The sequence below is a fragment of the Molossus molossus genome, unplaced genomic scaffold, assembly GCF_014108415.1.
Source record: "Molossus molossus isolate mMolMol1 unplaced genomic scaffold, mMolMol1.p scaffold_m16_p_1, whole genome shotgun sequence".
NCBI classification, from domain to species: domain Eukaryota; kingdom Metazoa; phylum Chordata; class Mammalia; order Chiroptera; family Molossidae; genus Molossus; species Molossus molossus.
Window position 1 is genome coordinate 35,203,091 of NW_023425344.1, and position 15,877 is coordinate 35,218,967.

Consider the following 15,877-nt stretch of genomic DNA (forward strand, 5'->3'; position numbering starts at 1 on the left):
AGCCAGGGCTATCCAGGATGTTTAAGAGACTCATGTCATGTCATACTCGTAACTGATTGCCTCAACCATCCTGTCAGTTGTCCTGGTAAAAGATTAAAATTTCAAGCATCTCATTACAAAGAATGTTTGATTTCAGTACAACTGGAATAAAATTATAAGGGAGGCACCTGTGGCATTATGGAAAAAGCACTGAACTTGGAGTCAGAACATCAGGTTCAAATTCCGACTCTTCCACTAATTTGCAGTATGACGACTTTTCTGGTTGTCACGATTCATGATGTGGTTTAGGATAAACCTGCCCTGCCTGCTTCTAAGGTTGTGTGTGGTCTCCTCATCTCTCCTTCCATCCAGCCAGCCGTCCAACTGAGTACGCACTCTGTACTGGGCTCTCAGAAATGCAAAGATGGATAAGTTATGAACCCTGCCCTCAAAAAGCCTAACGTCCAGTGGGAGACCCAGAGATGTAAGTAACGTCAGACAACCAAGATGCCATGATAAAAGTATGAACAGGCTCAGGGGGCTGAGGTGGGGTGGGGATTCTACCTTTGGTGGGAAAGAAAAAGGAAAGGCTTCAGAGAAGGTGGGGATTGAGCTGAGTCAGAAAAGGTGAGTGTTTGCCAGGCACTCAACAAATTATTGATGGCTAAGGGACAGTGGATGGACAGACAGATCTCGGCAGGAAGGTAGAGAAGGACATCACTTCGAGTAGATTGAACAATAGTAACAAAGGCACAGTGAGAAAGGGCGATTGCAAGTAGAAGGCATGGCTGGGGCTGTAGGAAGAAGGCATGGCAGGGAAGGAAACGGAATCATGCACCTTGTATTCTGAGCTCAGGTTTAACTTGATCCTAGAGAAGATACAAAGCTACAGGTTTTCAGTATCTCTGTGAAGACTGTAGATGGATGATAAAGATTCAAGAGTGGAATCAGGTAGAGCAGTGATCCACCTGAGAATGGGGCTAGGGGCTGCAATAAAGTTGTAACAAAGGGAAGGAAAAGTCATGGAAGGGAAGGAAAAGTCATGGAATTTTGTAATAGATCAGTGTGTGCTAGGGTTGAAACAGTGATGACAAAGGAAGAGTTCAGAGTATAAAGAGATAGAAAATGTATATTAAAGTAATTTCTAAACCATATATACAGATTGAAGAGCACTGTTCTATAGTGTCCAAGTAGATAATGGCAAAGCCAGGACAAAAACACTAACTCTCTAGTGTTAATTTTCTACTATCACAAAGAAAATTCAAAAAATGCATAACTGAAAGTAATAAAAATATCCTTGTTTTAAAGTAAAACTATATCTGTGTTACAGAAAGACTTAATAGATTTTTTTTCTAACTTTCCCTGGGTGTCAGGGTGGTTTCAGATATAGGCTTTGAAAATATCAGCCCTGTAATTCATTAGGTATATGAACTTGGGCACGCTTTTAACATGTCTGAGCCTCATTTTTGAAATGGGGGTACTAGTAAGATAATTTAGCATTGTTTTGAGGGGGCAAGTAATACATGTAAAGTATTTAGCACAGTGCCTGGCATGTATCTGACGCTCAAAAATTTTTATCATTATTACTACTGATTTACAAAAAAAAAAAAAAGTAAAAATAGCAGACCTATGAGACTACTATCTTGGGAAAGGCCTGCTTACAAGGTTGTCCCCTGGCTTGAACTTGGACTTTGGAAGGGCCCTGCCATTCCTAGCACTGATAAGAATAGCTCACTGAGCCTAAATTGTTTCAACACACAGTATGGGTGAAGCTAAACACTTGCTTTCCTTCTGGAGCCTTGAATTTTGGTACATGCTAGGCAGAGGGTGCCTATGTATCAGCCTCCAATAAAAACCTCGGGCACGCCCTGGCCGGTTTGGCTCAGCGGTTAGAGCGTCCGCCTGCGGTCCGGAGAGACACGGGTTCGGTTCCCGCTAAGGGCATGTGCCTTGGTTGCAGTTTGTCCCCGGCCCTGGTTGGTCGTGCGGGTGGCAGCCACTCGATGTGTCCCTTTCACATCGATGTTTCCCTCTCTCTCTCTTCCTCTCTCTCCCTCCCACTCTGTCTGTGCAAAAAATGGGAAAATGTCCTCGGGTGAGGATTAAAAAAAAACCTGGGGCACTCAGTCTCCAATGAGCTTCCCTGGTAACAACATTTCACAACTGTTACAATTCGACGATGGAGGAATTATGCACACCCTTTGTGATTCCACTGAGAAAGAACTCTTGCAAGCTTGTGCCTGGTTTCCTCCAGACTTGCCCCATTGGCCTTTTCCTTTTGTTGATTTTGCTTTGTCTCCTTTCACTATAATAAACCGTAGCTCCGAGCGCTTCTATGCACTGAGTCTCATGAGCGCTTCTATCAAATCACTGAACCTGGAGGTGGCCTTCGGGATCCCTGACACAACTAGTCTCCCTGCTCCTCGACTTTATAAACTGTTTGCCAGTCTCCATACTGGAGCAGGATTACAGACAACACGCCAACCAGATTAGTAGTACCAAGTCCTATTATAAAAAGTTCGTGTTTTTTTAGCTACCGATAGTTGCAGATTTACTTACCACTCGAAAAATGTGTATCCAGCATCTCAACTTAGAGAAATCTCTCCACTCCTTGTTTCCTCACCGGTATTTAAATAGGCCCTTTTCCTGATTAATCCCCAGCCCTGCTGTTCCTGGATGCTATCCCAACACCACACAGAACCTCTGCTGGGAAGTCAGATGATCTGACCCACATGTCGTTTAGTTCCCTGACCAGAAAACAAGATCGCTCATGAAACCCCTTTGTTCGGTGTTATTATGAGTAACGTCAAACAAAATAAACTGCCAGGAAGATCAATTACCAGTTCACTAGAATATGCAGAAACGTGAGCTAACAGACCAACAAGAACAAGGAAGGCAAACCAAAGACTGGCCCATTGCAGAAACTGAAACACAAGCTTTTCAATATCAGACTTGACTGAATTTCTCATCATCCAGAACAGAATTTCTCAGCATACTTCCAAAAGCACAATAAACTGTACTTAACAGGAGGAATTTCAATAAAAGCTTATTGCCATCGTACTGAAGGAGCCCGGGGTCCAGAGAGCCAGGAGAGGAGAGAAGTCTGTCTCACTTTATGATTAACTGATATAGACACAGTTTCTATGTGCTGAAAGGACTTTGCTACATAATACAGTAATTTATAGGAAAGAACCAGGTATATAATATACTTAATGAGTTCCATAAGGATCTGATTTGTTGTCATTAACAGATTAATTTAGTAGGCTAGGATAAAATGTATTCCCACACATACTAAACCCAAATTAATTGAATTTGTGAATAATTTCTATCCATATCCTTAACTTTATCTTTCAAATTCAAATGATAACATATCATTACCTTAATTTCATTATTAACTTCATTAACCTAAAGCTTATTCCATAATATTGGGGTGGGGGTGGTATTATGAAGTAGTATCAACATAGAAAGCAGCAAAGTAAATTTTGATTGTCTCCTACCTCTGCTCGACCCTCATAGTAGGTTAACATGGACTTTGTTAGCACAAAAAGCCTCTCTTTGTAGTTTAAGGGTGATGTCTTCTTTTTCTGCTGTGACCTTTTAATGAGAATCTCTTCTAGAATAGTGTTACAATTCATCTCGGTCTTCTGACCACTCCTTCTCCTGCCATTGAAGATTCCAGTATTCTAAAGTGAGAAAATAAACAGTTGAAATAAAATGCAACATTTCAATTTTCAAGGATGTTGTCATTTCAAATTACCAAAACAGACTTTATCCCCACCACGGCCAGAGCCAATGAATGTCATCCCATGCGCCCGGACTGAGAATGCTCAGCTCACTGAAGCTCAACCTCCACTCCATCCCCAGTCTCACTCTGTTCACCCCCTTCCCCGCGTTCAGTGAGAAAATCGAATCGAGGTTTGCCATGACGACGATTCACTCCTCTGTGCCTCCCCAGCACCCCTTAACTTTCCGGGACACTCTTCTGCTATTCAATTACATGGAAACAAATATCTCAGATGGAAAAGTACATTTCATTACCTGCATGGCTGCTTTAAGCTGGTATTTAAATTGCATCGGGCTCTTGGTACACAAAATGGACAAGCACATAGACACGGAAGACGTGTGAACACAATGAATTACTGCAGTGGCTCTGGCAAGGATGGAAACTTGATCAAACATCCTGGTCACCAGAGCCACGAGGATGTTCTCTGATGTCTACACTACCATCCACAGTTCTCTTCCAAACCACAGGGGAAAAGGTAGGTTATGGCTAACCTACTCAACCCACATTAGGAGCCTCATATCCAGATTATCCACACCTAAACTAAGCCTTTTAATATTCAACAAAATTAAACTACCTAAAAACCCAAAGGTATCCTGAAAGGGCCTGAAGATTCTTATTTGAGACAGGTGGAATTGATGACAGCCCTTTCTGCCCTTCCTTCACACACCTTTATAAGAAGTCATTGCATATCAAACCACAAAGGCAATGGAAGTCATGTGAAAAACACAGGGGTTACCTGAGACCATGGCCGGAGACTGACACTGAGTTAGCCACTGAGGAGTTCCACCATCTTCACACCCAGCCCGACACCTCGGAAGCACCCTTGCACCCCCCTAGGACTGATCTGTCACCATCCACTCCGGCCCTTCCGTTTTCCACTTATTACTTTATAGCACTTTAACCTCTATATTTCAGTTCCTTCCTTTATAAAATATGGAAGTAAATACCACAGAGTTATTTTGAGGTTTGATGAGACGTGGAAAAGAACTTAGTTATTTTAAAAACATTATACAAATGTTTATCTTTCTTTTTTTTTTAATTCCACGCTCTTTTCCTAGCTCAGAGCATTAAAATCTGGACCATAACAGTAGCTTTCCAACTGGTCTTCCTTTCCGCAGGCTCTTGCCTCATGTTATTCAAACTACATACCCCTCATTCTCATTGGGTCCCTCTTTAAAGGCACTACTTTGATCATGCCATTTCATTCAAAAGAAATCCTCAGTGCCTCTCCAAAGCCTCCCTACCACTTGCAGGATAAAGGCAAAACTCCTTCGTTTCACACTGAAGACTGTCTAGAATCTGGCTACAATCTAACGCCAAATTTCTACTTCCACTGTTCCCCACATATTCCCCACCCAGTCAAAATACGTGGCCTTCCATCCCTGGCCTAGAGAGTCCCCTCTCCCCTCTATGAAAACTCCATTAGCTCAAAAAAAAAAACAAAAAACAAACTCACTTTCTTGAAGAGGCCTTTCCTCATGACTTCAATTAACTAAAAACCTTCCAGTTCATGTACCTGTGACCTCTGTATCACCCATTCATAAAGCTCATCATAATCTTCCATGTTCCATAGAAATTAATGCCCATAGTTTAACTGTCACTTATATTTTAAGCTCCTAAAAAATAATTCTCAACCTTAAGTACACATTAGAATAACCTAAGATTTTTTTTTAATGCAGATGTCTAGGACCTAGATATTTTTATTCAGATGTTCATGGGTAAGGCCCAGTGCATCATGATTTAATGTGCAGGTAGATTTGAGAGTCGCTATCTTAAAAAAAGAGCTTGGGCTCTTACATTAACTGTTTATACCATTCTTGGTATTTACAGTAGCCTCCAGGAAGCAGTTGGATAACAGACCAATTAAAAGCTCTTGTCCCTTTTGCATATAAGTTGGTCCTCCTTATGCTACATTAAAATTTTGGTGCTCTTATTTTTTTCCTGAGAAATTGCTGATCCGTAAAGACCACTTCAGAAATTATCTTTTCATCTTTGGGCAACACATCTTCAACACGGGGTGAAAATGATGATTTACAAGAATTGATTCTAAGGGAAAAGCAAACTATGCCCTGGAAAACAGGCCATATGCAACTATGTGGTTCCCAGCCCAGTGAGGGATACCACAGTTACCAACGGGAAGCAGACTTTTGGAAGGCCCCGGAGGATAAGTGGGGTATGGCTCGTCTGCAGTTCTAGAGGTAAGAGGTCTCATCAGCCGAACTATCAATGCAGTGAGAATAAAGATATTTTTCAAATATGCAAGGCTTTAAAAATTTTACCTCCTAGTCACCCTTCTCAAAAAGCCACTTGAGGATGTACTCTACCAAAATAAAGAAGTAGCCCTGGCCGGTTTGGCTCAGCGGTTGGAGCGTCAGCCTGTGAACCAGAGAGTCCTGGGTTCGGTTCCCCACTAGGGGCACATACCAAAAATAAAAGCAAGCCACAAAATACACGGACTCCAGAAAACATCGGTTCCAACACAGAAGAAACGTAAGGAGACTCTCCTGGATGATGGTGACATTGAGCAGCAGGCCAAGAAAGTGACTAGATCAAATTAGATCAAAGTAGAAGATTCAGGGAAAGAATTCTTTCAGAGATAAACCTAAAGGTATTGGGAGAGGATCTACAATAAATCAGTAAAACTTTGCCAACTTAATAAAATATAAATCTTCAAAGAACATATAGGCACACTCCATAGACACAGGTACAGACAACAGTGTCATGATGGACAGACGGAGGGGGGCTGGGGGATGGAAGGTGCGGGTGGGTGGAGTTGGGCAAAGTGGGGGGAAATAGGGGCATCTGTAATAGTGTCAACAATAAAAATAAAGTTTAAAAAAAGACCTTCTAGCCCTGGCCGGTTGTTAGAACGTCGGCCCACAGACCAATGAGTCGCAGGTTCGATTCTGGTCAAGGGCACGTACCTCAGTTGCAGTTTGTCCCCGGCCCTGGTCGGGGTCATGCGGGAGGCAACCAGCTGATGTGTCCCTCTCACATCAATGTTTCTTTCTCTCTCCCTCCCACTTTATCTGAAGATAAAGAGAAAAATATCCTAGGTGACGATTAAAAATAATAATAATAATTTTAAAAAAGACTTTCCAGACCACATGGTTTCTGTTACAGCTACTCACCGCTGCCACTGTAGAGTGAAAGCAGGTATAGACAATATGTAAACAACTAAGTGTGGCTGTGTTCTAATAAAACTTTAATTACAAATACAAAAAAATAATGAATTAATTAATTCCAGAGAAAACAAAAAATTGTGCAGAAAAAGAAAGATAATCTGAGTATTCTACAGAGTTCAGCTATATGCGTGTAGAACATCATAATATGTACACAAATAATAATCTTACTACTAGTAACATTATGGGTAAACACGCGCAGAAAATGTGCCTGTGTGGGAGCGGGAAGTACCCTGTGCAAGAACCACGTCCTCCCCAGTACTAGCAGGAAGTCGGTAGAGAATACCTAAAACTGAGGAACCAAGAAGTGGTAACATAAGTAGATTACTTAGAGAGTGACTGTCCAGAAATGTTTTTTAAAAATAAAAGTGTTTGCCTCTGAGAATCAGAAAATTACTGGAAGATGGCAGTGGAAAGGTATATATTCTCTACCTCCTCCCTTAAAAGTCTACTAAAACCGTAAAACATAAAAGCCAGAGGAAAATAATCCCATCCTCCAATGCACAGAAGATGTTGACACACAGCTGCCAAATACTGTGAAAAGTGGACTAAAATAGAAGAGGAGGATGAGAAGAGATTTCTCTAACAGTAAATATCATTATCCTGAAAGGTCAATCCAATGACCTTTTGATAAAATCAATGAAATCCAGAGTGATAAGCAACCAATGGATAATCAGGGAGTATCCCTACAGAATTACTATTTATACAGAAAAAATAATAATAAAAATTATAATTACCATTATCAAGCTTTTACTGTTTTGCTTTGTGTTGGCATTATGCTGCGCACTAAGCACTTTAGATGTAGCAAATCATTTAACTCTCAACAAACCTTCTCGAGCAGGTACTATCACTATCTATATTTTACAGGCCACCTGGTAAGAATAAGAGCCAGGTTCTAACACAGGCAGACTTACCACAGAGCCTGTACTATTAACTGCTTCACTCATGGCCTCTCTATTAGAAGGGAAGGGAGAACTGAAGGGAAAAGCACAATGACAGGCCACTTTCAGAAAACAATTGGAATCAGTCTCTAGATTTCAACAAATAATGTGTGACTTCCAAAGCACCACTCAGAGGCATACCAACCTCTCAGTGCCAAAAACTGAAGGAAGATGTTCTCTCTGAATGAAGGAAGTAATAGATTTGATGTTCTAAATGATAAAACAAAGATAACACAAAATTTCAGAGTACGCCAGCTTAATCTCCCAGCAATTCTCCACTCCACAAAGAACTGACCCTTTCAGAAATAAGCACAAAGGAACCAACTCTCAGCTACAAACATCTTTAAATAAAACTCAAACCTGCCACTGCACTGTCTTTCTCTGTATCTCATTGGAGTTAAACACAAGAACACTATTCTCTTTACCTTAGCTGCTTATTGTTAAAAGTAGAAAAACCTTAACAAATAATCCTAAAATTTGTATGGAACCACAATCACCCCAAATTGCCAAAGTAAACTTGAAAAAGAACAAAACTGGTGGCATCATGCTCCATAATTTCAAACTATATTATAAAGCAATAATAATCAAAACAGTATGTATTGGCCAAAAAACAGATGCATAGAAAAATGCCACAGAATAAAGAACCCAGAAATAAACCCACTAATATATGATCAATTAATTGATCACAAAGGAGCCAAGAATATACAATGGGGAAAGAACAGTCTCTTCAATAAATACTGGTGGTAAACCTGGACAACCACATGCAAAAGAAATAAAATTGGACCACTATTTTCACCATATACAAAAATTAACTCAAAATGGATTAAAGATTTTAATGTGAAACCTGAAATCATAAAACTCCTAGAAGAAAACATAGGTAGTAAGCTCTTTGAAATAGACCTTAGCAAGGATCTCTTAGCTATGACACCAAAAGCAAAGGCAACAAAACAAAAATAAACAAGTGGGAGTATATCAAACTAAAAAGCTTCTGTACCACATAGGAAATCATCAACAAAATGAAGAGGCAACCTACTGAATGGAAGAAAATATTTGCAAATCATATATGTAATATGCAATTTGATTAATATTCAAATATATAAAGAACTCATACAATTCAACAGCAAAATAAACTACTAAAAAAATGAGCAGAAGATCTGAATATTTTTCCAAAGAAGACATACAGATGGCCAATAGGTATATGATAAGATGCTCAACATCATAAATCATCAGGAAAATGCAAATCAAAACCACAATGAGATATCACCTTACACCTGTTAGAATGGCTATTATCAAAAAGACAAGAAATAATAAGTGGTGGCAAGGATGTGGAGAAAAAGCAAACCTTATTCACTGTTGGTGTGAATGTAAATTGATATAGTCACTATGGAAGACAGTATGGAGGTTCCTCAAAAAAATTAAAAACAGAACTACCACATGATCCAGCAATTCCACTTCTGGGTATTTATCCAAAGAAAACAAAAACACTAACTCAAAAAGATTTATGCAGCTCCATATTCATTGAAGCATTGTTTATAATAGCCAAGATACAGAAACAACCTAAGAATCCATTAATGGGTGAATGGATAAAGAAGATGTGGTATAAATACACAATGGAATATTATGCAGCCATAAAAATGGACAAAATTTTGCCATTTGTAACAGCATGGACAGACCTTGAGGGTATTATGCTAAGTAAAATAAGTCATACAGAGAAAGACAAATACCATATGATACAACTTTTATATGTGGGTTCTTTAAAAAAACAAGCTTATAGATATAGAGGCAGGTGGTAAGGGAGTGGGTAAAGGAGATCAAAAGGTACCAATTTCCAATAATAAAATAAATAAGCCCTGGGGATGTAGTGTGCAGCATGGTGACTATAGTTTATAATACTATACTGCATATTTGAAAGTTGCTGAGAGTAAATCTTAATGTTAACTAGACTTATTGTGGTGATCATTTTGCAATATATACGAAAACCTAATCATGTTGTACAATTGAAACTAATATAATATTATGTCAAGTATACTTCAATTTTTAAAAAATTAAAAATAAATTTTTAAAAAGTTTAGAGAACTGCCCTGGCTGGTTTTGCTCAGTGGTTAGAGCATCAGTCCGTGGACCAAATAGTCACAGGTTCAATTCTGGTCAAGGGCACATACCTCGGTTGTGGTTTGTCCCCAGACCTGGTTGGGGTCATGCAGGAGGCAACCAACTGATGTGTCCCTCTCACATCGATGTTTCTTCTCTCTCTCCCCCTCCCTCCATCTCTGTCTGAAGATAAATAGAAAAATATCCTCAGGTGAGGATTTAAAAAAAAAAGTTTGGAAAACCTAATAGTCTTTGAACACTAATATTCTGAAGTAGATAATGGAACTGTCACTGTTTTACCCATAAGAAACCCAAACCACTAAGAAGTTATACTCTCTGTCTAGTGTTGTAAATCTGAGTACCAGACTAATGGGTCTCAGTTTCACAGTCTGGCGATTTTAACCAAAAGATTTTAGTACCTTCTTCATCATCAAAGGACAGCTTCTAGGGCTGTTCATTCTAGTCTCCACAACATTTCATAGTATTTTTAATCAAGAGAATAGAGGTGCTGCCCTGGCCGGGTGGCTCAGTTGATTAGAGCATCATCCCATACACCAAAAGATTGTGGGTTCAATTCCCAGTCAGGGCACATACCTGGAGTTGTGGATTCGATCCCCCTTCAGGCCACGTGCAGGAAGCAACCAACTGATGTTTCTCTTACATCAATGTTTCTCTCTGTGTGTCCCTTCATGTCTAAAAAATCAATAAAAAACATATCCTCAGGTGAGTATTAAAAGAGAAAGAGAGAACAGAGGTGCTAACCAGGAAAGGTAGTCAGAGACAGATGAAAACAGAAGTGATTTGAGTTACCAAATGATAGCATGGTGAGGGGTACAGTAAATAAGAAACAAACAGCCTACTTATCAGGGTGAGGGAAGGATATACTTCTTACAGGAAGAAACATAGTGATTTAAGGTTGTTGAAATTCTCATTGTTTAGGTTGAGCCACATGAATTTACCAATACCCAGCACTATTTTAACTACAAAATCAGCCATATTATATAACTCAATCTAACATTGGTAATGCCCTAAAATCAGTAAAATTTAGTTTAAGCCCTTGGTTTCAGAACTTCTACTTCAGAACACATCGCCTTTATACATCTCATCATGGGTTTATGACAAAGTTAGTGTCTGTTAGCAATTTTAAGAAATCTAGCATAGCCCTGGCCGGTTTGGCTCAGCGGTTAGAGCGTCGGCCTGTGGTCCGGAGAGACCCGGGTTCGGTTCCCGCTAAGGGCATGTACCTCGGTTGCAGTTTGTCCCCGGCCCTGGTTGGTCGTGCGGGTGGCAGCCACTCGATGTGTTCCTTTCACATCGATGTTTCCCTCTCTCTCTCTCTGTTCCTCTCTCTCCCTCCCACTCTATCTGTACAAAAAATGGAAAAATGTCCTCGGGTGAGGATAAAAAAAAAAAAAAATCTAGCATAAATAAACATCAGACTGACATTTATCTGAGAAATCAAATGCTGTGCACCTGCCAACAATATCTGTAGATTATATTTCAATTCAAAGGTACCTAAAAAGGATAGCTATTATATAAGAACAAATCTAACCATGCTCTCCTCTGCAATGTATACTCTTAGCTTAAGCTCAAGTTCCTTTTGTAAAAGCAGAATTAAGTGGCTGCAATACAAGCAAAAGAAAAACTGTAAGGCTGACTTCTATCAGAATAAAGGGTACATTCTAGGCTCCCCATTTAAGATCATGAAGGAAAGCTATTCCAGAATCGGATAACATTTCAGCTCTCAGAAGAAAGTAAGACTGTAGCCTCTCATCTATTGAACAAAGGCACCCAGTGAAACCTGTATGTTCTTAAGTGTTCACGATTTCTCCTTTCGGCCAGTTGACACGTAGTAGACTACAAAGTTTTGAGTGCTTGTCTGCTGACTTATTGAAGCTAGACTGGTGAGAGATCCAAGAATCAAGATATCTAGTGCCCATCAATAGACAAATGGATAAAAAAGAAACATGGTACATTTTTACAATGGATATTAGTCATAAAAAAGAACAAAATCTTGCCATTTGTGACAACATAGATGGACCTAAAGGGAATTATGTTAAGTGAAATAAATTGGACAAAGTAAGACAAATACCAAATGATTTCACTTATATGTGGAATCTAAATACATAAATAAACAAACGAAACAGAAACAAAATCATAGATACAAAGGGCATTTTGATAGGGTGGTTGGGGAGGATGGTGAAAAATTAGAAGGGAGATTAACATGTACAAATTGCCAATTATAAAAACAGTCATAGGGATGTAAAGTCCAGCATAGAGAATATAGTCAATATTATTGTAATAACTATGTATGATATCAGGTGGGTACTAGACTTATTGGAGTTATCACTCTGTAAATTGTATAAATATTTAATCACTGTGTTGTACACCTGAAACCAATATAATAGTATATGTCAATGATAATTTTAAAATATTAAAATTTTTTTTAAAAATTTAGTAAAACTTTTATCATTCAGTACCAATGACGTGTAAAGAGAAGATAAGACTTCTTGGGACAAAAGGCCAAAGTTACAACAACCAGCTGAGTTATCTCATCTCTCTTAGTAATGTGCCCTGGACCTCAGCTCACTACCATATGGTGGGTGACTGGACTATAAGGGGGCAACTGAACCTGGAAATAGACGGAGCAGTGTTGCACTAAGAAGAGTTGTTCCTTATTGTCCATATAATATGGGGTATGCACAGATATAACCGGCGCTTGTTAACACAGATTTGGGTCTCACATGACAGGTCCCCTCCATGGTCTTTGGCTATAATTGGGGTTGGGGAATCTCACCATTTGTAAAAAAGAAGAAAAAAAAGAGACAGAAAAGTAATAAATGGAGGGAAAAGTTTTAGAAAAGAAACCATGTGCAATACTTCCAAGAATCAACAAATATACTTATTATACAGGAGATGCATATTTAAGTGGTTCTAGAGATAAGCAAAAGTTATCATAACGTAAAAATATTCATTAATCCACTGACTACATAGGCCCCAATCAAATATCCCCTTCACATTATTAGGTTCTGCTCTGCTGGCCATTCTCTGTCCCTGAATGAGAGATGTGACAGTCAACCATACAGGTACAAATAAAATATCAAAAGTTCAAAAGATGAGGATTTTCAAGAAATCAATGAGAGTGATACTGAGAATTGATACAATCACACTCAATGCCACTGAAAAATGAGAATCTTGCAGTAAGTTAGCTAGTAAATAATAAAATAACATGATAAAAGTGTCAAAACAGAATACAGAATGATTTACAATTAAAATATTAAGATACACTGTGGAAGAGTGCATTTTGCTCCCTTTTCCACCCCAATCCATTCTCCCTTTCTTCCTGGACATATGGGCTAGAGATGATATTTCCCAGACAGCTCTGCAGTTAGGTGTGGCCTTCTAAAGAACAAATTCAATTTAGTACTTCTGAAGACTTAATTGGCTTCATTAAGTCATTCATGAATTGGGCAGCATCCCACCTAGCAACCAAAAGGGTTGTACAAAATAGAAGGTTTTTGAGGCAAAAAAAAAAAAAAGTGTAGGACTAAGAAATTAGAAGAGCGAATTGTTTCAGGCAAGGACAGCTCCCATAAGGGGAAGGCAGAGGTCTTATCAGACAGATTATCTCACTAGTATTAATCAGGACACTCCACTCCTGGGAAAGTCTGAAACTGCCATTAGGCTGGTTACTAAGTTTTGGTTTGGTGACATGGCGTAACAAAAGCGACTCCATTTTGACCTGTGGTTTCTTTCCTTAACAAGCCAAAGGGATATGTGCAGAAGTGATATGTGGATCATCTTCAACTTAAAGATAAGTGACTTTAGGGTTAAACATTTTTCCCCTTCCCACCAGCTGGAAAGTCCACACGGCAAACTCAACTTTCCTTACACATTCCAAGCCTCACCCAAGGAAAAGGAGGAGGAATAAAATGGAACTGGAACACGGTACTTGAATGAGTTCCTGGAGCAGAGCTGCCCCACCAGCCTCGATAATTAACTGACATTGTAAGAAATGTACACACTGATGTTTGAAATTACATATAATTGTTCTTTGTTATATTGGCTTAACCTTTATTCTACCTAACAGACATACCCTTAAAAAACTGATAAAATTTTCTAATGCTTTTGAAAAAATAGCCCTCTTGGGACTGTGCTGACAAATTCAAATAAAGTGAAGGAAGTAAAATTTTATCACGCATTTCCATCAGAAAAATTATCTCAAGAAAACAATTAATACTTGATTCACTCTTTGTTCTAAGAGTTGGCAAGTATAATCTAAGTGGTGCCATATATGAAATAAAATAAACATGTTCTTTATTTTTCAGGACAAAGTCTGAATCACACTGGGCTTTTTCTTTTCTTTTACTACTTACTATGAAATTCAAGTGCATTCACTTTAAGTGACAATATTCTGGCACTAATTCCCCCCAGATGTGGGGATTTCTGATATAAAACAAATATTTCTCTTTCTGCTTCATGGTATTTCAAAGAGAAACAAAAACCAGTGAAAACAGACATGAACAGCAAATATCTCAAGTGAGTAAAGTGCTTTTCAGCACCTTTTACTAGGAGAAAACATGAGAATAAAGAAAAGTAATTTGGAAATTATATTTAAAATAATCAAAAACCAATATGTGTTCCTTGGCAGCAGTATTCTAAACTGTTTTTAATGAGAAACATATGTCTATGTCAACATATGTTCTTTCTTATTGTTTTTAAAATAGGAATAAAAAAATCCAAGTAATTACTGCATTCAACTTTTTTACAGAATGAGAAAGCTTTTTTAACAAAAAGCTCAAGTACAAAAAGAGAGATTAAGGAGGATTCAATAAATTTGAAAAGTCTTAAGTGACTCTCAAACTAGTTGAAATGTATGATGACACACTGTGGCAACCTGAATACTAGCTGGATGATGATGACATTAAGTATTTTTGGTAAGAGTTGTTTGATAATATTAAGATTCAATGACATCAAGATAGTCTTTTAGAGCTTTTTTGGGGTATGACAATGGTATTGTGATGTATTTTTAAGAGTTTTTATCTTTTAGAGCTATATACTAAAAATTTTAGAGGTAAAATAATGCCTGTGGTTTGCTTCATAATCTGGAAAGGGGTATGTGGGCGTACACACAAAATAAAATTGTTCTTGAGTTAATAACTATTGGAGCTGAGTGATTAATACAGGGGTTCATTATACTACCCTATTTTTGTTTGAAATTTTTCATAACAAAAAGTTTTCAGATATGTTTTAGGGTTTTCCCTTAAATAGTTTTTTAATGTCCCTGTCATCCATCACTTTGGAACTGGAAAGAAAGAAAAAGGTGAAAGGAGGAAGACAAGGGAGGGCGTGGAGAGAAAAGAACCAAGGCAGACAAGTAAAAGTAAAAAAAAAAAAGGGGGGGGCCTGGTCAGTGTGGCTCTGTTGATGAGCGTCAACCCATGCACCAAGAGGTCGCCAGTTCGATTCCCGGTCAGGGCACATGCCCAGGTAGTGGGCCCGATCCCCAGTGAGGGGTATGCAGGAGGCGGCCAATCGATGTTCTCTCTCATCAATGTTTCTGTCTCTCTCTCCCTCTCCCTTCCTCTCTCTCTAAATTCAATAAAGAAAACATATATATATTAAAAAACAAGGTAGGTTAGTTCTTTATAATGTCTTCCTCAAGGATGTTATTACCACCCTCTCTAGGTCATGAAAGCTCTTCCAATGACTCCTTGAATCAACCGAGCCACAAAATAATGCAACAAGATACTACCTCTCCTTGGACAAACAGGAATGTGTCTCTAGCAAGCAAAAATAAAACCATAGTCTGCAGGACATTTGTCCTTTTTATAACTCCTCCCTTCCCTTTATTTCCTTTCCTTTCCCCTGTTCAAATTTCATGGAAGAAGAAGTTTGCT

The 15,877-nt window shown here is 38.7% G+C and overlaps 1 protein-coding gene across 2 annotated transcripts in view; it reads right to left on the minus strand.

The window, feature by feature from the left end:
• Positions 1-15,877, minus strand: part of TEC (tec protein tyrosine kinase) — a 121,388-nt gene that overhangs the window by 83,728 nt on the left and 21,783 nt on the right. For both annotated transcript variants that reach the window (XM_036255001.1, XM_036255009.1), the window contains exon 2: positions 3,477-3,662. In XM_036255001.1, coding sequence (XP_036110894.1) covers positions 3,477-3,614 — 138 coding nt within the window. In that variant the 5' untranslated portion in view covers positions 3,615-3,662. The remainder of the gene's footprint in view (positions 1-3,476; positions 3,663-15,877) is intronic.